The sequence below is a fragment of the Sinocyclocheilus anshuiensis genome, unplaced genomic scaffold, assembly GCF_001515605.1.
Source record: "Sinocyclocheilus anshuiensis isolate Anshui unplaced genomic scaffold, SAMN03320099.WGS_v1.1 scaffold117, whole genome shotgun sequence".
Lineage (NCBI taxonomy): Eukaryota > Metazoa > Chordata > Actinopteri > Cypriniformes > Cyprinidae > Sinocyclocheilus > Sinocyclocheilus anshuiensis.
This window is the reverse complement of record NW_015536624.1, coordinates 2,693,568-2,719,158: the sequence shown is the minus strand read 5'-3', so window position 1 is coordinate 2,719,158 and position 25,591 is coordinate 2,693,568. Positions and strand designations below refer to the sequence as shown.

General features: G+C 36.1%; 1 protein-coding gene across 1 annotated transcript in view; it reads left to right on the top strand.

The window, feature by feature from the left end:
* Nucleotides 1–2,040: 2,040 nt before the first annotated feature.
* nos1 (nitric oxide synthase 1 (neuronal)) overlaps nt 2,041–25,591 on the top strand; it is a 60,542-nt gene continuing 36,991 nt past the window's right edge. Inside the window, exons 1-7 of the mRNA XM_016507433.1 lie at nt 2,041–2,089; nt 3,951–4,679; nt 8,840–8,966; nt 16,952–17,089; nt 22,420–22,565; nt 23,520–23,682; nt 23,876–23,967. Coding sequence (XP_016362919.1) covers nt 2,073–2,089; nt 3,951–4,679; nt 8,840–8,966; nt 16,952–17,089; nt 22,420–22,565; nt 23,520–23,682; nt 23,876–23,967 — 1,412 coding nt within the window. The 5' untranslated portion in view covers nt 2,041–2,072. The remainder of the gene's footprint in view (nt 2,090–3,950; nt 4,680–8,839; nt 8,967–16,951; nt 17,090–22,419; nt 22,566–23,519; nt 23,683–23,875; nt 23,968–25,591) is intronic.

Sequence of the window (25,591 nt, the reverse complement as noted above, 5' to 3'; positions counted from 1 at the left end):
TTGAAATGATATTGTAATTATAATTGTTTTGTAAAATTTAAATGTTGTTGATTTTGCCATGAATATAGACATTCTGATACGGTGTCAATGAATGAATTTATACATTAATAAATAAATATATAAATAAATCAATCAATGGTCTCACAAGTCTACTTTCATTTGTAATATCTGATTTTAAAAATTATTTTATAATTTACTGTTTTTTCCTCTGTATCACTCTTTCTCATTTCATGCATTAATAATGCACATTAATTATTTATTCTTCTAAATTTAGTTTATAATATGGTCTTGTTTAATATAAAGCAATTATAGATTCTGTCTGATGTGAGTCTGTGGTCAGTCTGGTCTGGAGCTTGTTAAACGTGTCTCTCCTCCTGCGGCACAAATTCATATTTGTCTGTTTATGCTGCCTGTTTAAATGAAAAGTCCATCTGAATGACACATTGTAAAATAACATTAGGGCTTCTGAAAAACATCTAGATTGCAATGTATGCATGGCTGACGACGTTGACACCAAAAACCTTCGTTCAGATTCATTATGACTGGTTTCGACGACTAGATTCCGTTTGTCATGATGCATCCAAGAGGTTATTTAGTGGACCACACAGAGAGAGGAAAAAAAAAAAAACAACTTTAGAAACTATGACCTAGTGGTTCAACCTCTTATTGAATGAAAACATGCCGTTGTGCATTGTGTGGGTGTTTCAAAAATAAAGTTGTATACTCAAGCTAATAGTTTGGTAGACTTCATAATGCAATGTGTATAATTATTATTCATTATGCTGGAAACCTTTGACACCAAACTTTGAAGGTCCACAAAGATAAAGACATTCTTTCCGGCAGATAGCTGTTGTTTACTGCGTAATACAGGATTGTGTGGTTTATAATGACCATGGAGCATTTTTTGTTGTTGATAAATTTAACAGTTCATCTGCTGAATAAATATCTATTTTTTTTAATGAAAGCCAAATGAAAAATAAAACACATTTTGATCAACATGATACTCATGTTGCATGTTGATTCAGCATTGATCTCTGACACCGAAACATTGATTTTACTTATTAATTTAATTTAACATTTGAAAAGGCTGTGACATGCATGAATTGTTCTCTTTTTCAGGTACAGGGTAAATCATGGAGTTATGTAACATTTTGTTGCAATATCAGGTGATTTGTTGGGATATATGTTTTTGATGCAATATTACTGTATTTAATAATTTCACAAATAAATAAATAATACAATAATACCATAAAATAATACATGCACGCTGCAGGGTTGAAGCCATAAAAAACACCAAAGCATTCGAACTTTGAAAAATGCAAGCAATCAACCAATCCAAAAACAAACAAACAAATAAATAAATAAAAACTGCAAAGTGCATAGGCTAAAAAAAAAAAAAAGCAGAAACTGATATAGTACTCCAAATGCTATATTTTTGTACTCCTCTTTATCTGATTACTTACAGCTGGTCATATATATAATAGTGGGTTTTAGGTGAAACTGAAAACTCCCCGGTTCCCCTCGTTTCAAATATAGAAATGTTCATTTCTACTTTAATTTGAGATATTTCTACGCATAATCTTGTTTAATATAAAGATGTGCAAATATCACCCATAGATGCCAGAGCTCTGGGGTTGTAAAACCCTCCCATTGAGGGAGGCAGAGTTTAGGGAGGGATGGACGACAGAATGACAGCAGTGCGCTCGGAATAAATGCTCTCGTACCGGAGCCGAGCAGCAGGAGAGCACAGCTTCTCACGCGCTGCGTGTTTATACAGCGGCTCGCTCAGACATGCCACGCGTCTTCTGAGTGGGACACCAGGAGAAAAGTCTCAACCTTCCATCGGAATATTGGCAAGGGGATAACCACACTGTTTGAGGCGATATTTACAGCCTTTCAAAGTGGAGAGGTAAGTCGCGTTGCTTTTTTTTACTGCCAAAAGTATATTTTAGCATTAATTTCACATGCTTTGGGAAATGCATGCTGTATATAACGACGAGGATTTGTGAAATGGGCATGTAGAGTTGCATAGCAGTCTCATGCTCAGGAGCAACTGGTGTGTCCTGTTGAACATGCATGCATGCTGCAGGTCAGTGCGTCTGATAACTCCTGGATACAGACAGTAGTAGGTGCACATGTGTTTTTGTTTGTTTTGAAATAGGAATTTGTGTATGTGAAGTTTTTGAGAATTTTGAGAATTGTCAACGTGTTTTAATCGTTCTACATTAAGAAAAGGCAACTTACACTGGTTTGAAGCATGCACTCTGTGTAATATTTATTCACCCTTTTTATTTTAATATCTGTAGCCTTTATCTAATCATTTTATTCTAATGTGTAACTGATTTCATACTAAATTAATTTAGCATTATTAAATATAAAATGACCACACAATGTGTGTGCAAAGCATCTGTTTCTGATAATAAAAAAAAGCTTGCTTAAAATTTGGGAAATATTACTTCATATGTCTTTGTAAAGCATTCTGTTGTTAGAACAATATCAAAAGATCCACCAATACATGACTGTTTGGAAAAGCAGGAGCTGTTTCTGCCTGATCTGACAGATACATTGCTTTTATCGATGAGGTCATGTTGATTTAGTCATGTGAAATAATATTTTAAATAAATGACACCACTGAAGCACATTTTCACTGCCACCAAAATGTCAATACTGAATGAGGAATGTAATGTGCCTCTTTAAGAGCTTCGACATGCATAGTCCATAATTTTCTCAACGTGATTTCAGTGCAGTTTATAACAAATGCATTTTTATTTTATCATTCACAAATAGTTACTCAGTTATTGAATGCAAGTGTATTGTAAACAAGACACTAATAGATCATGCTGTGAATATCATGCAGTGCAATTGAAAGTTATTAGCTGTGCCTTTGCTTATTCTTTATTACAAAACAGTCCCTGCAGTTGTAATGATATTCTCCATGACACTAAATCTGAATTAGTAATGTCGCATTTTGACAGAATTGGACAATAGTTGTTCACACGAGGGCATATGCGTTTCATGCTGCCAAGAAAGGCGAGATGCAGGAGGCCTGTAGATTATAAGCGTTTCTTACATGAATGTTCAGTTGAGACTGAGCGTGATGCACATGGAGGAAATGCTACTGGCTTGTCAACTGAAAGGAAAGAGTGAATTGAAGTCTACATTCACAGCTTGTACACTGTGATACGAGTCACCACTCAATCATTGAAATTATTAACAAAAAATATTGTGAAGGTTTCAACTGAATGATTCTTTCTTACCAATAATGTCTTGCATTCAAAGCCAAGCAATAATTCATACAAAAAAGAAAATTCTGTCATTATTTACTCACACTCGTGTAGTTTCAAACCCGTATGCTGTTGTTATATTTCACAACAACAACAACAACAGAATTTGGAAGTATCTCACAGTATGCTCTGTATGAAGCTGTATGATAGTTTTGTATAAACTGAAAAATAATAGTGACTAATGAACTTTATTCAGATAATCATCCCCTCCAGTTAGTTTATAATTCAAGAACCTGATCACTGAGTCAGTGATTTAAACCAGATCAGTTTGATTTGTGAACAAATCATTCTGTCTGATTTGTGATTCAGATCAACGGTTCATTGAAAAATAACTGTTCATTCACAAATCAGACTTTGAAGTATATATAGCATGAGACATATGGACTACTTTTATGCTGTTTTTTTGTTTTTGTTCCATGGAAAAATGACAGCATACACATTTAGAATCAATAATTTTTGGTCAAGCTATTCCTTTAAACCAATTTTAATTGGAGTTAGACTTAATTAATGGTCTGAATATTTCCTTAAATGTCACAGGATGCAATTAGTAGGATGCAAAGTGAATGTTGCTAGCCTGTATTGTCTTGCATATCTTCATGTCTTCGCCTGCCGTGGTTGACACATCTGACATGTTGCTCTCCTTTGTCACATTTAACTCAATCGCAGATCTGACGCACAGCAAGACACAATGCAGGAATCTGAGCCCAGCGTGTGTCAGCTGCAGCCCAACATCATCTCAGTGCGCCTCTTCAAAAGAAAGATCGGTGGGCTGGGCTTTCTGGTCAAACAACGTGTGTGCAAGCCACCCGTCATCATCTCTGACCTCATCCGGGGTGGGGAGGCGGAGGAATGTGGGCTGGTCCAAGTCGGCGACATCGTCCTGGCCGTGAACAACAAGCCTTTGGTGGACCTGAGCTACGAACGTGCGCTCGAGACCCTGAAGAACGTGTCGCCCGAGAGCCACGCCGTCCTCATCCTCCGCGGACCCGAGGGCTTCACCACTCACCTGGAGACCACGCTGAGCAGTGACGGGAAACCCAAAACGGTTCGGGTCACCAGGCCCGTTATCCCCGCTCAGAGCAGGCCGTGTGAACGATGTTCGCCTCTCAGCCCCAACATGACCAAAGAGCTCAGGGCCATAGAGAACCTGTCCTCTTCCTCCACTCCCAGGAAAGACCCACGGGAGAGCAAACCCCTGATTCCCCTGCTGGCCCAGGACTCTCTGCTCAGAGAAGGAGACCATTCAGCCCTTCTCCTCAATGGGGTGGAGGAGAACAACGACCTGATGAAGGAGATCGAGCCAGTGCTGAAGCTCATCAAGAACAGCAAAAAAGAGATCAACGGAGAAGGTCAGAGAGACGTAGAGAGGAAGGATGTCGAAGTGCAGGTGGAGAGGTGAGTGATGTCTTAGTACAAAACTCCAAAATTTTTCCAATACACCTCTCTGCAGTTTCCAACTGAAATAAACACTAATGGCAATAAACCACCTACAGAGATAATTCATTTCACACAAATTATGATTGCAAGGACAAATTATCAAGTAATAAAGAGTTATTTTTGTGCAGTTCTTCCCACAATACTGTGTTATGAACACAAAAGGCTTTTACCATATAGTGCATTATAAATTAATACATTTTGACATCTACATCACATAACCAGCTCCATTTATATTACTTTTCTTTCATGGTAAACTTGCTCAGTAGCTCACCTGGTACAGCCTAGCACTTGCAATGTGGAGTGTTTAGGTATGAGTCCCGTGAAAAACAAGTCATGATAAATAGCTAAAATGGAATGGTTACTTCAACAAATGCATTTTATCCCACATTTATCTAGCTTTTAGGCTAGGGTTTCGGTTTTGGTGGTATGCTACGTTCAAATGCGATAGACCTGTTACGTCCATTTACCGGACTTTAATTTCCAAACTCAACTTAATTTCAAAATTTTTCAATCTCCAATATTAATTTTTTTTTAAATAATTAAATTTAAAATATTAAATTATCTACAAAAGATAAGTTTAAATGCACACTAAGTGAATACATTTTCAGCACATATCTCATCCTGACAAACGGCGTCTCAATTTTAACCATTCAAGTTTATGATTTTTCCTGGGCAGATGATAAAATGTATTTAAAAAACAGTAGATTAACATTGAAGTGTTACCTAGCTTAAAAGGATAGTTCACCCAAAAATGAAAATTCTGTCATTAATTACTCACCCTCATGTCGTTCCAAACCTGTAAGACCTTCACTGATCTTCAGAACACAAATTAAGATATGTTTAATGAAATCTGAGAGCTTTCTGACCCTGCATAGACACCAACGCAACTACCACGTTCAAGGCCCAGAAAGGTCGCAAGGACATCGTTAAAATAGTCCATGTGACATCAGTGGTTCAACCGTAATGTTATGAAACTACGAGAATACTTTTTGTGTGCAAAGAAAACTAAAATAATGACTTTATTCAACAATTTCTTCTCTTCTGTGTCAGCCTTCGACACGTGTTCATGACATTAGCACGATGCATGAGCGTTAATTAGCATTGTATCTGTTTTCTTTGCATTCAAAGAAAGCCCTTATATGCATGAAGTGGAAGAAACTTTTCTAAAATCCATTAATTTGGTGCACAAATTTAAAGTGCTGACTTTAAATTTCTGTTGACGAAATGCAACTGGTTGTCTATTTACAAACTGCATTCAAAGTGTACAAATATTTTGTCACAAAATACTTGCCTTTGCATTTTGTGTCACATAATAAATTACCCCACAAAATTGTGAATGCGGTATTTACAAAAACATATTACACTGTACATCTAAGGCTTAGTTCTGTCATTTTTTTTTTTATGTATAGTTTATAAATCAAGTTAACATTCGAGAAATAAGACCACAAGTTAGTCATTTCCCCATTTATGATTTCATTATCTGGTGCCTGTTGTGGCTTCAATTAGTCTGATCATATGGTCTGCACATTGGAATCTGATTTAGGTATTTAGCTATATGTAATCGCCTTACTAAAAACATTAAATTTAACATCCCACTCATCATTTCTCTAGGGTGCAATATATATGGCATTCCAGTAAACCACTAAACTCCGAATGACATTGTTTGGCGTTAAACAATCTTTTTAATATATGTCCAAATATAGGTTATGAATGCATTCTCCATTTTGGATTGAAATTCACCACTGGCATTTAAAAAGCAAAGAGGAATCCACTAACATGACTTAACATTACTTGTTCCCAGAAAGATCATGTTCTAAAAGCTTCAAGTGGTAGCGCATGAGTAATGACAACAGTACAGCAAATTACATGAGCACTATTGACCTAAGGGAAGAGTTCTCTCAAAAACATTATTGGTTTAATGTTGTAAACAACAGGCAAATCAAGAAGACATCCAGTTCTTAGAATCAGTTTTACCTTTTAATATTAAAAAGAAAACTCTGTATGTACTCCCAGTGCAAATGTGATGTTAGGCATGATCAAAATAGTACAGTAGAGTCTAGTTTTCTTGTGGTGGAGTATGGGTTTAGTTGCCACACTATTTATTCCAATGAGTATTTCTCAATGTAGATTAATGTATAGTCTTATGCCGAAAAAATCTTTACTACAAACAAATCTGTTAAACATTGCCACTATTAGTGTGGATTAATTATCTAAAGTCTGTGTGACAACTAGCCCCAGTCTGTATCCACTTTTCATTTATTTGGGAATATGATTTACAAATCACTCAACAAAGAATATAGACATATTTGCACAATATTCATGCTTTCTGAGAAAGGTCAGTTTTCTAAATGCATATTATTTCTGATAAGTGAATCTTGTGTTTATTTGGTGAGCTGTCAGTGAGTGAATCTGTTCAGAATGTATTTATTCCATTCAGTCTTTGAGATTACTCTTGTGTTGAATGTTCATATTACGCTTTAGTGAACAGGAAATACTAACAGGAAGTGCAAGAAGCTTCTAGCAACATTAATAATAGAATGGATAAATATAGACATAATTTTGTGATTACACACCAGTTTTCACAGTATACCAATTGGTGTAATTCTACCTAAATTATTTGTTACAGCCTAACCACTGTAGTTTTGTCATAATAAATATAAATATAAATATTGTCATATTTTTCAACTTTCATACTGTGAAGATCAAATAAATGTCCATTCTGTAAAAGCCTCATTGCAGAAACTGATTCGTTTTATCCTTGTAGTTTATGAACAGCAGCTGTCCGCATTTTAGTGTGCTTAAAGGGATAGTTCACCCAAAAATGAAAATTCTGTCATTAATTACTCACCCTCGTCTTGTTCCAAACTTTTGGAACACAATTTGAGATATTTTTGATGAAATCTGAGGGCTCTCTGACCCTCCCATAGACAGCAAGGGAACTACCACGGTCATGGCACAGAAAAGCGTGTGGCGGCGCCAGCGCTGACCCAGATCCGGCACGATGACGTTGAACACATGCACCGTGCCTTGTACCTTGTGTTCAACGTCATCACACCGGATCTGGGTCAGCGCCGTGGACGGCGCCGCCACACGCTTGCGTCATGGTACCGTCGTGAACGCGTGTCCACAAGTGACGCAGTAGAGACGAAAATGTGGAATAAAGTCGTTATTTTTGTTTTCTTTGCACAGATTTCATCAAAAATAACTTAATTTGTGTTCCGAAGATGAACGAAGGTCTTACGGGTTTGGAACGACATGAGGGTAATTAATGATAGAATTTTCATTTTTGGGTGAACTGTCCCTTTAAACATGAAGTGTGTAAAAATATTTACTGATTTCAAACAGGTTTCCTAAACACTCCCCTCCTTTTTGCCATTGGTCAGTTAAACAGATAGTCCCGCCCCAAACTATTGGTTGACTATGTGTTGCTGTTGTCGGACAAGTCTGGATGTTCAAACAAACAGAGCAATGATTAGCAATTGCCTCCGAGTGTTTTATTATTTGAAAAAGTACACACCAGATTTCTTTTCTGTATTAGAAGAACTAAACAAATTATAATTAGGCTTGGAATATTAATCCGACTGGTGAACAGAGATGGCAGCGTTTCATCCAAAACAAATCAAGCTTCTCACTCTTCTCACATTTGTGATGAATGTGTTACTATGAGTCCCATCAACGTCAGCTAGGGAAAAAAAAGTTCTGTAAGTGATTTTTTTTTACACTTTTTAATTATACATTATACTTCGGATAGCATGGTTTATTGTTTGAGTATCTGGGCACTAGCTAAATCTGATTATGGAATAACTTGAGAATTAATATAACTGAAGCAGTTTACTGTTTCATTTAAAAGACAAATTGCACATTGGTAGCCTTGAGACATTAATGTTTTAGAGAAATTGAAGTTAAGCTCTACGGACCGCATCTGAGGCATGTTGTTATTTATGACAGATGTTGTTGTTTTTTTTGACTAATTCCTTCAGTTTATAACATAAATGTAAAAGTGTGCAAAGTAATATACAGTAGACAAAAAATAATATAATTGAATGTTTTTGAGTCACTGTACATACATCTAGACCAGTTTTCTTCTGGCTGATGTTTAAACTGTTTGTGACTTTCAGAGACCTTGGTGTGGGAAATGGACAGAACGCCCAGCTGGCGTCGGATAACGACAGAGTGTTTGATGACCTCTGGAGAAAGGACAACATGCCTACGGTGCTTAACAACCCTTACTCAGAGACTGACAAGGTAAAATACAGTCTAAATGGCTTTACATGTGGCTTGGAAGGACTGTGAGTGAGTCAGTAATCTAGCATTATTTCTTTTTTTAAAGGTGCAAGTACAGAAATATTGAAGCTGTTCTTTACTGTTAATATGGCCTGATCTGCTTGACAGCTGGCAGATATTCAATGACCTACTCTTAAAAAGAATTACAGGACATAGTTCCACAAACTTTTTATTCTCTATTTATTTAGAAGAACTGTACTGAAGTGTAAATTGTACTCGGGTTTTAAAGCAGTGGTTCTCATGGATCATGAAAAGCAGGGTAAAACTATGCTAACTACTACTAATAAAATACAACTAAATGTATTGGTGTTTATATACGAAAATCGAAATGAAAAACCGAAAACTCGAACTGTTTTCAACGTTAATAATAATTAAAAAAAAATGTTGCTTGAGCACCAGATCAGCATGTTAGAAAGATTTCTGAAGGATCTTGTGACACTGAAGACTGGAGTAATGATGCTGAAAATTAAGCTTTGCAATTATTTTAATATATTAAATTAGATTTTTTTTAATGTTAAATTATAATACTATTTCACAATATCATTTTACAGCATTTTAATTGAACAAAATGCAGCACTGACTTTTTTCAAAAACATCTTACCAACCTCAAACTTTTGAATACAAGTCAACTTATCACAGAAATTCAAAGTAAATTAGATTTCTGCTGTTGATTAATTACAAAACAAGCATTTTCTGTACAGCCTCGTATGATTTTACATATATTTTGCATATTGCTTGTGCAATTCATGGTAATACAATAGTCTGCATGTAAAATATGGGTCCTGAAGCAAAACCAGTTAAGAACACATGATTCTAACAACCTAGAAACAAAACAAAATGACAACAAAAAGAACGCTGACTGATCTGAAGACACTATAATGTAACTTAAAGCACGCTTTCCAAAGAACCATATATAAAACATGAGAAAAGGACCACATAATTCAACAAAGAAACTTTAGTTGAGTGGTTTTCAAACTCTAACCTTATATTAAAAATAACAATAATAAAATACAAAGCACACCTATGAATGAAATGATCTACAAAATAAGATTTAAGTGGAGTCTGCATGTCAGGTAGTTCAGAATTAATTGCAAGTCTAATATTTCAAGTAGGGCTTACTTGCAAGTAACCATATGAAAGCCTCTCTCTAATGCCCGTCACATGGCTTTCACTGTACCTGCCAGCTCAGTGCTGGTGTAGCATGTGTTTCTACAGTCCTGGTTGTGGGGGTAGCAGTGCTTACATTTCACATCAGCACATGACTCTCTCATCTGGCCTCTTGTGACGCATTATCCTTCTGAAAGAAACCGGATGGATGGAGGCGATCCAAGAAATTAGAGGAATGAATGGATGCAGCTGTGTGGTCCAAGACGGAGTTTTTCACTTTTTCTCTCTCTATGCTTAGTGTAATACAGTGTCTGGTGGATGATTAATCATCAGTGAGTAAGACGAGGAGGGGGAGAGTGAGAGAGTACAAGAGAAATACAAAGACAAGAACATTAGACCAAGGCAGCATGTGATTGTTGTGCACAATGTCTGACATTATTTGTGTGACAGAAAGATGCAATGTCTGTTGAGATGATATATGAACACTTATAGCATGTCCTAACCAGGCAACAACTAATTTGTCTATCCGCAATAACTGCAAAGCTGCTGCACAATCACAGCCAATCAGATGACATCTAATGTATAATATAGTTGTGGGCGGGGTTACCTAGTATAGTATAACATTTGTGATTGACGAAATGTCAAAATTTGCATCAAAATTTTCATAAATTGTGCATTACAAACTACATCTTTTAGAGTGGAGCCGAGTCCTTAGATGTGCACCAGCGAACTACATCCAAGTCTGCTTGAAAAGGTGGTTTGGGGTATTGTTCGCAGTTAGTATGATTTATACTGAAGTCCGTTTCCACCACAAAATATAAATGTTAATTGTGACATTTTAACCTCACCATTTTTAATTTTTTCTTAAAAATGATATAAACTCACAATTCTGAGAAGAAAAGTCAGAATGGGGAGATACAAACTTATAATTGCGAGAATTGCAAGATTTAAGAGAAAAGGCAGAACTGTGAGATGTAAACTTGGAACTGCAAGAAAAAGTCAGAATTCTGAATTTATATCTGACAGTTCTGTGTTTATATGACGCAATTCTGAGAAAAAAATCAGGACTGTGAGATAAAACATCACAATTACCTTTTTATATGTTTTATTCTGTGGTGGAAATGTGCTCAGCAGGTCTCAATTGGTCAAAATACTTTTCAGTCAAGTGTGAAAACAATAGGAGAATAAAGCCAAACCCAATCATATTAGGCAATTTAGAAATCCTGGCCAGGACATCTCTGGGAACAACAAGATATGTGGTCAGCCTAGATTTAACCTCTATAGTCAGTTGTCTTGGTTCATGGCTTTTAACGCTTTAAATTAAGACTTTTTTAAAAATCCCTATACGAAGAATTAATGGAAAAATAATTGGTTGCTGAAAAGTGGGTGGGCAGTAATGCGCTACAGCTAAAAAAAAAAAAAAAAACATGCACGGATACACGTTACCAAAAATCTTACTGTTTAGGCACTTTCAGCATACTTTTTAAAAACATACTATGACGCACTAAATCTAATCTTGCATATCATTTAGGACAGATGAATTTCGACACTGTATACATTTAAATGTGTAAGTGTTATTTCAATCACATTGACCTTAAATGGCCAGCCAGATATGACATTATCTGCAAAGGCTAAGGGGAAATAACACATTCTCTTGCACCTTCAAATCTTCACTTCAGTCTGACAGTGTGAGACCTTGGCTACTCTATAATAACCTGTTATAACAGAAGTGTATGTTGACATTTTGCACTTTTAGCATATTCTCACTGACACACATTGGTGGTTAATTAATTTGCTGGAGCATGCCTAGAGAACATTCTCAACATGCTGTAAGATACACCAGAATATTCCTGCTGCTGAGATGATGACAAGTGAGTGTTCTTATAAGCTTGCTTTAGACCATTTTAAACTTGTTTTACATTTCTATGTCGAGCTGCAAATGGAACAGCTTGTTTTTTTAAGAAGTGTCTGTACTTTGGAACGCTAACCTTGCTGACACGAGACTGAATGCATGTTTCATTGCTTTAGCGATTGCAAACCTGCTAAAGCAACGCAGGTGCGATGATTTGAAATGTTTGAGATGATAATAAGCTTTCAGTCTGCCTGATGGGGTTGAGGTTTTTTAGAAATGTGCTGAGTTTTCCAAGGCTAACAGCAGCGCCCTGCATAATTTAAGCTCTAATAAGGCACACTCAGCCAGTGGAAGTGGTGCGAAGCAGTCGGACAGATGAGCTGCTAACATCATTAAACAATGATGTTGCTATCTTTGAAGCTCTGCATGAAAAACAAGCAATACTATTTAACCATCTATATTTTTATTAATCTCATGCCCTCATAAGTTCAATTATAAAACGGATAGTTCCTCTCCTGGATGCTAATGTCAAAACTTCCACAATTTCAAAAATATATTATTTAATAATTGTTATGATGTGCATATTCATCATTAGCTATTGTGTATATCACTGCACAGCACCCATAAAATGTTATTATTTACCATGTCAGAGGCTGTATTTTCTAGCAGATGCATGACACTTGATCATCTAAAAATTAATTTACTTGCTGAAGTTAAGTTTTACATTTATGCATTTGACAGATGCTTCCATCCAAAGTGACTAAAATTACATTTCAAAATATACATTTGTCTCATTATTCTTATTGTTGTTGTTATTATACTTTTTAAAAATAGCCAATATGTAGTATAAATGATTTAGAAATGCTATATTGTGATCACAACTCATGCTCACATTGTAAATATTGATAAATATATTTAGATATTCATATATTCATGATTGGTGATGCAAACACTTTGAATGTATTTTAGTAGGAAATGTATTCTAGTAGTAAATGTAATTTAGTAGGAGAAAAAGTAACAAAGCACAAAGTGTGATTTTTTTGGACGGGGGGTGAGCTACAAATAATGTTTGGTAAATTTTCGTTCAAACATCAACTGAAAATAGCATAGACTAGCCCAAAAGATTGATTATTTGGATTGTAGAATCGATTGGTTTATCAAAATGAGCATAGATTCAAACCAAGAAATTGATATTGTCAAACCATTAGACCAGGGTAGCGCCATATTTAATTTTTTGACCGGATTGAAAATGAGACAGTTTCGTGGTAGTTCAGCTGTTGAAACGTCTTTTTGTTTAAAAAATCTTTCAGACAAAATTTCCATAAAACAGTTTTGGGTTGTCAAGTTGTGGGTTGTCAAAATGACATGATCTTTGATCTTTAAACAGTGCGTTGTAGTGTAAAGACTACGTTTATCCAGTCTTTGGTTTATCCCTCACAGCCTCGTTTTCATCTGTGTTAAATGCAATATGGCATCTAATCTGATTAAGATCTATAGATTTAGCAACCATAGTAATTACACTTCAACACCATAGGAACTCCCTGATGAATGTAAAAAAAAAAAAAAAAAACCTAAGCAAAGTTGTAGCAACTGTCTAGCCATATTAAGTAAATATAGCCAGTATTAGGTATTATACAGACAATTTCCATGACATCCATAGAAACACAATCTTTTCAGCTTATTAGTCATTCCGGAATGTTTTATTTATTAGCAGCTTGTGAAAATGAGTTTGTCAAATCAGCTCGTGTTACTCTTTTACATAATAAAGCTTGTGTTAATACAGCTGTGGTGAGAAGGATGAGACAAAGCTATGTGCGCTGTGTGCGCTGTGCCCGTTGTCGAGCTCTAAGTTGAATAAAGAGGTGCAGCAGCGAAGGTGAATTCTGGTGGGCTGTGAATGTTGCGTGAGTGTATCGAGTGTTTGTTTCTGAAGAGCTTCGGTGTGGGTAAGTGGTCTCGAAGTGTCGATGATGTTGCCGATTATCCCACCCCGTTCGCACATGTGGTTGTGTGTGTGTCAGTTTTTGCCCGGGGCGACGCTGTCATGTAAACAGAATCCTTACAAAACCCTTTCAGTTGAAGTTTGCTTTTTCAATTTTACACCTTTTCTTTCGCACTGCCTTCCTGTCACAGTGTACACTCGTATATGTAAGGGTGTATCATATCCGCCTTTTGTCCTCACATTTCACTTCTGACAAGACGGTTCTTCTCATCCATTCTGCCTCAGATGTCTCACGTGTGTAAACATGAGTGCGGCGCATTCCTTGCCAGCCGAGTGCAGCGTGGCGGCTTTGAGATAATAATCGTGTACGTTGCGTGTGTTGTGTAGCCAGAGAGAGAGAAGGACTGATCTGTCTTCTGAGGAGAATCAATTGAGGAGAAGGACGCCCACTATTCTTCCTGGGGACAGCGAACATAATGGGCCAAGGATGATATTGAAGTTTGCATTCATACCAACAGAAACCACCACAATTATACGAGTGATGTGGTGCCGAAATCATCGGTCTGTGAACTGGGTCTTCATAAGGAATATAATGGCTGCTAGATTGATTTCCATTGGATTAACAATGTCAACTTCTGATACATTTGTGCATGTGGAAAATTACAGTCATCTTTTGAATGGCAAGTCATTGAGAGTATTCTGTTTTCTCTGAAAATCAAAGCTCAATTAGAACTTTGCTTAATAGTGCTGATTATCCCATTGACGCCTTTGAGTAAGTCATGTCATTCCTTTACCTGCTGGTTGTTAAAATAGCTACATAAGAATAAAGAACTTTGCAAAGGAAGTTCATTGCTGTCAATTGACCATTCACAAAGACCTGCCCTCCTTAGTTACTGTTGCCATCTCCGACAAACATTGCCACTCTCACACCACACACCGTGTTCTCATGCAGTGAAAAATACATTGCAGAGCAAAGAGGAAACTGACAACGTCCAGCAGGTCACTTCTGGAATGAAACAAGGTCTCAGGACTCTCAGCATTCAAATTTGGTCATTTTTTATCAAGAAATTCTAACAATAAATACCGTTTTGTGGCTCTTTAATGTGTCGTGACAGATCAGTATTGCCTCAGTTCAAACACGTGAACCGATCGTCTTTTCATATTTACGTAAAGCATGAAATGAACATGAATAAACATCAGAAAATGTTTTATTTCTGCATTGAAAACAGATGAGCGCACATATGCATATACAGCTCCCGATCGGGGCAAAGTTCACGGGATTTTGTCCACAGAATGATAAGAGCACACGTTTTAACATTTTATTATTTAACACTCAGTATTTTAACTTAAGCGCTGCAAGCCATGCATACATTGCCGGACATGACCGATTTTCTGGTGCGCAAAACAAGTACTTTAAAGGGGTCATCGGATGCCCATTTTCCACAGTTTGACCCATTTGGTATGATTGGTATGACAAGTTGGACAAGTTGGTATGATTCTTTAGGGTCTTAATGAATAGTCTATAACATACTTTGGTTAAAATTTCTCAGTGGTAGTGTAAAACAACACCCTTTTTACCTGGTCAAAAACAGCTCTGTTTACAGCAAGCTGTTTTGTTGCATGTTCCTTTAAATGCAAATGAGCTCTGCTGTCCCCGCCCCTCTCTTCCGAGCCACTCTCTGAGAGACTGTAAATTTTAGCCGCATTCATCGTGAAACTTGCTAACTAGCACATTATTAGGAAAGGCGATTTGCAAATATAAAAAAACCTTATACTCACTTCTTCTGCAGGTGAATCACAAATGATTCGAGTGAACCATAGACACATTTAGGTAGATCGGGGGGCGCATTCCCTTCAGAAACAAATGTAATCCACTGCGTCTTCAGCAGCTCAGATGTCGGGAGTAAATAACGACTGCTATGTTCATTAATACATCCAACAACAAAACACGTCAATCGCTTAGGAGACATTCTTGTCTAAAACCGCTCTGGCGTCGAAACAATGGAGGACTGATGACGGCTCACTCAGGGCGGAGCTGTGATCAAACCAAAGACTGACGCCACTGTCAATCAACAATTGTGGTAGGGGCCTGTGCAGAACTATTCTGACAAGAATCTGAGAACGGCTTGATAAGAGAAAGGGGTTTGGATTTATTGAGATTTAAACAAAAGCACTGGGTGGATTTTTATCATTATAGGGTGGTTGTGAACACACACTGCCAACACACATTTCAGTTCAAACAACATATAAAAGTTAATTTTGCATCCGATGACCCCTTTAAAGGAATTACTTAGCTTATTGCTGTTACTGTGGCAGCCAACAACAGCACAGATCAACTCTCCACACATTTTTATATTTAGTTATATTGAAAAAGTTTCAATTCAGTCAATCTTTTTTACCCCGTTTTAACATGGATTTCTATGGAGACCGACTGTAGCTGTCGGGCAAGATGGCAGATAGCAGCGGCGGCACATAACATCCACGTTCTGATTGGTCAGGACAGGCGATCTGCCTGTCAATCAAGCTCCCTGCGAACAGTCAATTATAATTTATCTTTACGCAGATGTTGGGGATTCTTAGAAACTATCAAACATAAAAACATGACAAACTATTGTTTTGAGAACTAAATGGCTGGTTTTGCTTAGTGGCCTATACACTTTTAAAAGCAAATGTTTAACCTCCCTGGAAACTTTCCATCGCACAGTAGGTTCTTCATAGTGGAAAACTGTTCTTTAGATAATTAAAATGTTCTAGAAAAATATTTATTTTAAGAACCATTTACTGAAAGGTTCTTTGGGAAACCAAAAATGGTTCTTCTGTGTCATTACTGTGAAAAACCCCTTTTGGAACCATTAAGAGTGTAATAATGAAGGCTAAATGTCTGTGTTGATAACCAAACTGTTCTTTTTAATTGTTCTTGGAAACTGTTGTGAGAATTGTTCCTGTAATTAGTGTACAGGGAGTCATTTTGGATAAAAGTGTTTGCCGATGGACAAATTTGAGGCGAGTTGCTAATAATGAGGTGTAATGTTTGTTCCTCCACAGCCACAGTCCCATGGGAGAGTTTCCCCCACTAAGACTGTGCAGAATGGGAGTCCCACCAAGTGTCCCAGATTCATGAAAGTGAAGAACTGGGAAACTGGAGCTTTATACAATGATACTTTACATCTCAGCTCCAGCGAGGTATGTTTGATGCTGATTCTAGGTAGGCTTATATGTATGAACTACATTTAGTTGAACGTATAAAGAAATAGCATCTTTGCCATTACTAACACAGCAGAGCCCTTACAAAAAATTTGGTTTGTGCGCCATTCAGAACTGAATTAAAATGACTTGACACAATACTTGACATTAAGTTTTAATTTCTTCATATTATGCTCTAAAATGATTTTATTTTAAGTTTTAAATAAAGATTATAAGAGTGTTTCGCAAGAAAACACTATTTCATTCTTCATTCAGTGTTACTTGCCATTTCTTTGCAATTATTTAGAAATATTTACTAGCAATTTAAGTGCATATCTTTTCAATCCTACACCATTTTTTAGTGTAATGTTAGTAAACTTGAACTAACAGTAACTAATACTACAACAGAATTTATTAATTTTAGATATTGTTCATTTTAACAATACTTTTCAAAGTAATGTTTTATCTGTTTACATTTGCCGATGCACCATTACCATGAACTGACAATGAGCAATTGTATTTTTATTGACCAAGATTAACAGAGATTAGTAAATGCTTGAAATTATATATTGCTGTTTGCTAGTTCATGTTAGCTAATGACTTTATTAATGTTAACAAATTATTGTAAAGTGCTGCTACATTTTTTCCTGAATTTGAATAGTATTGAGGTATCAGTTTGTTTTGAATGCAATTTAGGTGTAAGAAAGTAGAAATCAATTTAGATTCAAAGATATGTCAATCCAAACTTTGAACGATTGCATGATGAATAGGAACTTCCTCTTCCTGTCATTTCATGCTATGTATTTGCATGGTTGAAAGTCATTAGAAATACCATATTTCCATGTACAATTCCAAAAAAAAAAACACACCATGGTTCTAGCTACCATTGTTGTTTTTCAGTTATTTTTTTCAGTACATTTTTTAGTCTCTAAAGCAACTTAATACATTTTTTGTCATCAAAATCATTATTTCATTGCTTATTCAGATGTTTCAAAAGTAATATGATAACAACAAGAAAGAAAAAAAAATCAGGAATGGCTCAGTGTCAAAGGTTCACGCGGCGTTCATGTTGTGTCGGAATTACCGTAATTACAAAATGACAACTTTGAGATTCTACTCCTGTTCACAGACACAAGAATTAATTGTTTCTATGGCAACACTCGTAATGCCAAAATGGATCCAAGTGCGGCTTTATTGGTAATGACCGAAAAATGCTACCTTAATTCACTTCTTGCAAAATAGACTGGCTATATTAAAATGCCATTTCAAACAGCGGTTGCCAAAAAAGTAGCTTTAGCTGCTGCCATCTTGGTTGTTTTTACATTATGCCGCAACAGTTTAGTGGGAGAACTCAAAAAACATGAGCCATTTTACATGCCAAAAACTCATAATTATGGTCATTTTGACATGATGCAGAACTAAAACTGACTTTTGCTATTAGCATTTGCTTCCAATTTTGCTGCTCGTATAGGATCCATATGTCATAAATGAGCTGAGGTTTAAAATTAGCCTTCGTCTCTCGCTGTAGACGCTAGTCTGTATGACAACATGTTTTCAGAACTCTCAACATCTCTCTAAATCTGAATCATCCTTCCAAGAGGGGGTCATGAAGTTCTGTGCACTTTCGTGAGAGGCTGGCGTTGCATGCTAATTGATGCTAATTACAGATGGTATGATTTATAATATATCACATTCTGAAGGATTTTTGGGTTGCATCTCCAACTCTACAGAATATGACAGCTGCAAGGCTGCATTCACAGTCCCTTATGGTGGGTGAATGTGAAGAATCTAATGAACGTCTTTATTTTATTTTTACCGTTCTTCTGCTAAGCACCATTAGTATAAATGCTTGTTTGGGTAGTTAAAGTCACACAGGTGTCCCAGTACATGCCACAGATGGGATACATGGGTAAGTTATAATATGCTGGAGCAAGTAATGATCTGGAGACAGATCACTTTTAGAAACATTAATGCGGTTTGAAGGCAATGTCAAATCTTTTAATATGGGTAGTGAACAGTGTTACTTTATATTTAATTTCAGTTCTGTATTTCAAGAATATTAAGAATAGATCTAGAGTATTCATGTAAATCTACACTGTAAAAAAAGTTACAAATATATTTTACAAAAACATAGTATTTCAATTTTCTACTTTCAAATTTCATGTTTAATTCAATGTGTTACTTATGAAAGATTGTCTCAACCATTAGATAAAAATAAAAAGGTAATTGTGCTTTTTATCTCACAATTCAGTTTTTTTTTTCAATTTTGAGTTTATATCTAAATTAATTGCAAGATGTAAATTCAGAATCACAAGACATAACCTCAGATTTGTGAAATATAAACTTGCAATTGTGAGGAAAAATCCAAAATTGTGAGATAAAAAGTCACAATTACCTATTTCTTTTTTTTTTCTGTGGCGAAAAAAACCAAAACAGAATTGCTAAATATAAACTCAGAATTCTGTGAATTATTGCGAAATGTAAACTTTTTCCTCAGAATTTTGATTTTATATTTTGCAATTCTTTAATTATATCTGGCAATTCTGATTTTTTTTCCTAAGAATTACAAGTTTATATCTTTCAGTTATTACTTTTTTTCATAACTGTGTAATTAATTGTGAAATTGACTAATAATTTCTGAGCATAAATTGTTTATGCACCAGTTCTTTTTCAGTGTAATAACTTACCCTTTGTGTTTTGCTTTATGCAATTAATTTTTGTTAGATCCCATGTATTTTGGTGTATGTTTTGGTATGGCTACTTCTTTATTTTGTTTATGACATGAACTTGAAGTTAATGAGAATTACCAAGATGGCCGTTTAATGAACCCTTACTTTAAAGGGACTTTGGTTATTTTTGGCTGAGCTACTCTGAAACTGTCGGGGGTTATGGGTCAGTCATGGTTTAAATGCTTCACCAGACTGAAAGGGCAGTTTGGGATAATAAACCAAGCCAGTCCTTAATTAACAGCACTAGCTTGGACAGGCTTGTTGTTATTTTTCAGCTCTGTCTTTGCCGTTCCACCCCTAATCCAGTGAACATATTAGCAGCTACAGAAAGTGACAGTGCACTTCAAATCTAATCTTATTATAGTGACCATATGAGAATTTTCCTCAAGGCGATGAATGACTTCCGTTTGTCTCTTTGTTTCTTCTTATCAGGCTCTGATGAAGCCTGTCACTTATCCAGCCATTGGACGTTCTCAACAACATGTTTTTCATTAGTTTTCCAGGAATATGATCATGAAACACATATACAATAAATTCTGAAGCTCTGCGTGTTGGTTTCACATGCCTGGAATAAGATTAGAATATGATAAACAACATTCCCAACTTAAAATTTTGCAGAAAGGCGTTATATAAAATAAACGTATTATTATTATTATTAATTATTATTATTATTAAAAGAAAGTGTCTTATTGCATGACAATTAGGTTTTGCAGCATGTGAGCAACATATTTGCATTTTTAATTTCTGTAAACATTTTAACAGGTTGCAATGTTGCAATATCTATGAATAAAGACGTTACGTTATGACATCAAAGCACATTTGCCAAAGTAATTTGTAAACTAATTTCATGTATGCATCACATAACCATCTCCAGGTGTACGGCTTTTCTGATGTAAACTTGCTCTGTAGCTCACCTGGTAAAACGTTGCACTTTTGTACGAGTGAACCACAGTAAAAGAGCTCAAAGAGATAAAATGGCATGGTTGCTTCAGCAAAAGTGTTTTTATCTCATGTTTGCTTTTGTTAACACTATTGTGTTGCTTTAATGTAGGTGCTGTGTCATTTTCAAAAGTGACAGAGCATTAATCGTTTTGCACTACTGTAACAGGGCGACTGAGACGAGAGACGTGCGGATCCATCTGCAAAGCTTTATTCTTAAACATATTCAAAACAGGCAAGGGTCGGACAATGGCAAACAGGTATTTAGAAGGCAAGACAGAAGAGTGATCCAATAAACAGGCGTAGGTCGATCAACGGCGAACATAATCCAGAGGATGAGGCAGGCGAGTAATCCACAGACAGATATTAATCCAGGCGAGCAGAATCCAGAATCCAAACAACAAGACGAGAGAGAAATCCAAGACAGGCAGGTTATCAGGAACAGGCAATTACAAATTACAAAGATGTTACGAAACAGGACTAGAAATAGGAACTAGACTAAACTCAGACAGGATACTGGCTCCGTAAAGTGCTACCTCTAAGAGAGTGATAAACGCAGACAATACTCGGCAGTTAGAGAAGGATTTGAGTGGTTGTTATATAGTGTGTGTGTGATTGGCTGCAGGTGAGTCCAATCAGTGCAATGGAGCATGGGAAATGTAGTCCAGGGTGACGTGCAACAGTTTGTGTGGTGTGAGAGTCAATGTAATCAGAAGGCGACCTCTGGTGGCGAGCAGACGGAAGACCACGGACTGGATTCGTGACAACTACTCACCAAACATTTAAATTCCAAACTGCTGCAATATGTAAAACAACCAACTTAACAAAATGTTGCCAGATTGATGTAGATCTGTTTTAGTTAAAAATGAGCACGCTTTTATCGCCACACATTGGGCATTTCACTTTGAAAGTGGTGAGAAATGTGCCGGAATCACAATAGTATCATTTTGCAGAAATGTCACCGCTGGCACGTTTTTTTCCCCCCCAGTGAGTTTGGGCCGGAAATAATCATTGTGCAGTAGAAGTAGTAGCATTGTAAGTGAGTAGAGCTGGAGTTGCACACTGAACCAAAGTCCTTTTACCTCAAGTCTGGTTCACCCACCTGATACCCATCTTGGTAACTTACCCAGGCAGGTATTTTTTAGGTACATAATCCCCAAAAAACTCTCTCTATTTGAATGGGGAATGACAAAAATCTCCAAAAAAAAAATTTTTTTTGTATAAATATTACGTCTTTGCTAAACTCACACTAAAATTAATGGTCTGGATGAACTTACCAGAAAATGCCATCTTTTTTTTTTTTATATCGTTTGCATATAGGCTTTATACAAGTAACGTCAAAAAATTGCTAGAAAAAAGCACTAAAAATAGTATTTGGATGCAAATATGCTGCCCCTTAAATTTCATGACTTTTTATAATTTATGGTGGTAATTAAAGGAAGTCACCCAGTTATCACTTCATTTTTCTGTATAGACCTCCAGTTCTGATATACAGCAGAAATGATGTCTCAACTTGTGCCTGCGGTTGCAGTTACACTCCTACAGACACGATATGTGTGAGACAGGCACAATGCTATCTGTAGCACATTTCCGTGAGTGATGTAGCATGTTTGGATTTGCACAGTCAGTCTTCTTATTGTGCTAGTTGCTTTTTGTTTGCAGGTGCCGATCTGCACTGAGCAAGTTTGTATAGGCTCTGTTATGGTGCCAAACCAGCACAGTCGCAAACCAGATGAAGTCCGAAGAAAAGAGGAACTGCTACCACTTGCAACAGATTTTATTGACCAGTACTACACATCAATCAAAAGGCAGGAGAACAATTTAAATCTAATGCACACTGTATCATATGTAAACATCCTTCATCGCTGCAAAAACAAAACAAAACAAATAAATAAACTAAATTTTATATATGGTTTTATTTTTTGCACTAAAGAATGGTTATATATTTTATATTTATTTTTTTGTTTTTATATAAAAAAATAATATAAAATAATTTATTTGACAAACAAAACTATGTAAGAAAGATGAATTTAAGATTTCAAATGACTTTTTTACACTTTATCATAAAATTCTTTTTTTTTAAGAGAATATATTATGAATTAATTTTATCGTTCTTACTCCATTGCCATTTTTCTTAAAGCTCACAAAATTTTGTTAGATGTTTGCTTTAAAACTGGGCATTCTAAGTAAAAGAATACACTTAATTCAAGATGCGGTATATATTCTCCAAAAACAAATATCTCAAATGAATTTATGCATTTATTTTTTCAAGACAAAATTATTTATTTATTTATTCAGTCGATGAATTGCAGTTTAAGTCGCTTACATGTTGGTTTCAAGAGAGAGACGAGAATGTTGCGGCTTGGTTAAAAATTATAATGCAGCTTTTTTTCCATAACTAATTAATTACATTAACACGTTAAATTGACACCCCTAATTTTAATGTATTTATATTAGTGCTGGGCAACGATTAATTGCGATTAATCGCATCCAAAATAAAAGTTTTTATTTATATAATATATGTGTGTGTACTGTGTACATTTATTATGTATACATGTGTGTGTATTTATATATACATAATAAATATACACAGTACACTACACACATATATATTATGTACACAAAAACTTTTATTTTGGATGCGATTAATCGCGATTAATCGTTGCCCAGCACTAATTTATTTACTTTGCAGTACATAACTAGCTAATTGTAATATTTTTTTTCTAAATGTGCTTTTATACGTTTGACTTCTGTCTGAACAGATGCGGCTCAAAGGCCCATGTTGACCGGCAAGAAGAGGTTAAAAAAGAGATAGAAACTTCTGGAATGTATCAATTGAAAGACAGAGAGCTGATCTATGGGGCCAAACATGCATGGAGAAATGCAGCTCGCTGTGTGGGACGGATCCAGTGGTCCAAACTACAGGTATTGTGTTTTGTTTTGTTTTTTTATTTGTGTTTTTTTTTTTTTTTTTTGTATTACATAATTTTTCTTCCAAAAAGCCATCCTTCATTAAACAATTCCCTTCATCTTTTCAAGCGCTACAACAGTGTGATGTCTATTGAAATGCAGTGATAATGAAAAAAATTGTCCTAATAAGGAATTTCTCCCCTTTGAGGTGTTCGATGCTCGAGACTGCACAACCGCTCATGGAATGTTTAATTACATCTGCAACCACATCAAATACGCCACCAACAAAGGAAACCTCAGGTTAGTGTGGCCATTTTTCATTAGCTCCTTTCTCTTCCTGTCTTTTTCTGTCATCTCCTTTTCTCTGCGACTTGCCTTCTTCCCTGTCAAAGTGTGTGTTCCCTTTCTCTCTTTGTCACCTTGCTCCACAGCCATCAGTACAGCACCTGCCAAAGCATTGCCGAGCGCTGGCACTGCTGCCACGTTACAAAGCTAATCATACACGACACTTACTCTCTGTTCTGTTTAATTAGCGTCAGTCTAACAGAATGATTTGAGCCTGAGAGAGTGAGAGAGGGGTGGGGAAAGGGAAAATTAAAACAAGAAGAGAGGAAACGCTCTAATACAGTCAAAAGCCCCCACGCTTGCTTCTTACATCATCAGGACCTGCCAGAATAAACGTCAGAGGTCTCCTACACACTTTTTCCGCACATAAACAAATCAAGGCAACAAGAAAAGCTCCTCGGCACTTTTTCAAACAGGCTGGTGACCCAAATTTCATCCAGAGTTGTATTTCGAGAGTGACGGGACTTGTTATTTCGATTGGTTGGACTGACACTTTATGCTCTTAGCATATTGTTGAACGTCAGTGTGATGTATTTTCAGCAATGAAGCACGATTATGTTTGCTTATGGAACAGACGGGGTTGTTTCAAAAGCACCTAAAATACTGCATACATAGTAGAGTAACCTCTAATAAAAGCAATATATACTATAAAGCAAATTCTCAACTTCTTGATTGGTTTATATTAGGGATGTCCCGATCAGGGTTTTTGTGGCCCCGATCCGATCCAGGTCATTGAATATTGAGTATCTGCCGATACCAAGCCCCGATCCGATACTTGTGTTTTCCTAGTGCTTGGTGCACATTTCAAGTGCAGTAAAGTTATTAAAATCAATCCAAATTATACAGGGATGTGCAGAGACTTTCTCAGGGGCTCAAATGTCAAAAGGGACATCTATCACTAATATCCAATATAGCAATTACTATATACTATACAGTTGAGGTCAAAAGGTCATATATCTGAATACTTTCCGTACCCACTGTATATATATATAGATATATATATATATCTTCAAATAATAAGATACACACTATCTCTCTGTATATGCACACACTGTATAGAGACATTGGTAGATGTAAACATGTTACAATGACATGGTGAACAGACTGTGAGTCACAATTAATAATATGGGACTACTGATATAAACTTCTTGTATTTTATATGTACAATAAGCAGATTAACTGCAACATAAAGGGAAAAAAAGATGAGATAAGGTTAGAAAGCATGAAGTTCGCGAATGCGAATGCAACCCATAGCAAGACATTATGACAACGACATCTCAGATAGACACCGGCATGACAGCTAAAGAATCACCCGTGGATCGGGCTTAGGAGAGCCAATACCAATCAGTTAAAAAAATGCTTAATCGACCCTATCCCGATCCTTGAGATCGGCTCGGGACATCCCTATTTTATGTTGTTGCAAAATGCAAATTATATTATCGCACAACTCTCTCTCTCTCTCTCTCTCTCTCTCTCTCTCTCTCTCACACACAATATATATATATATATATATATATGAAGACTTCATTTGCAAAAACCGATAACTTTTTTTTTTTTTTTTTCAAAAACCACGTTTTTT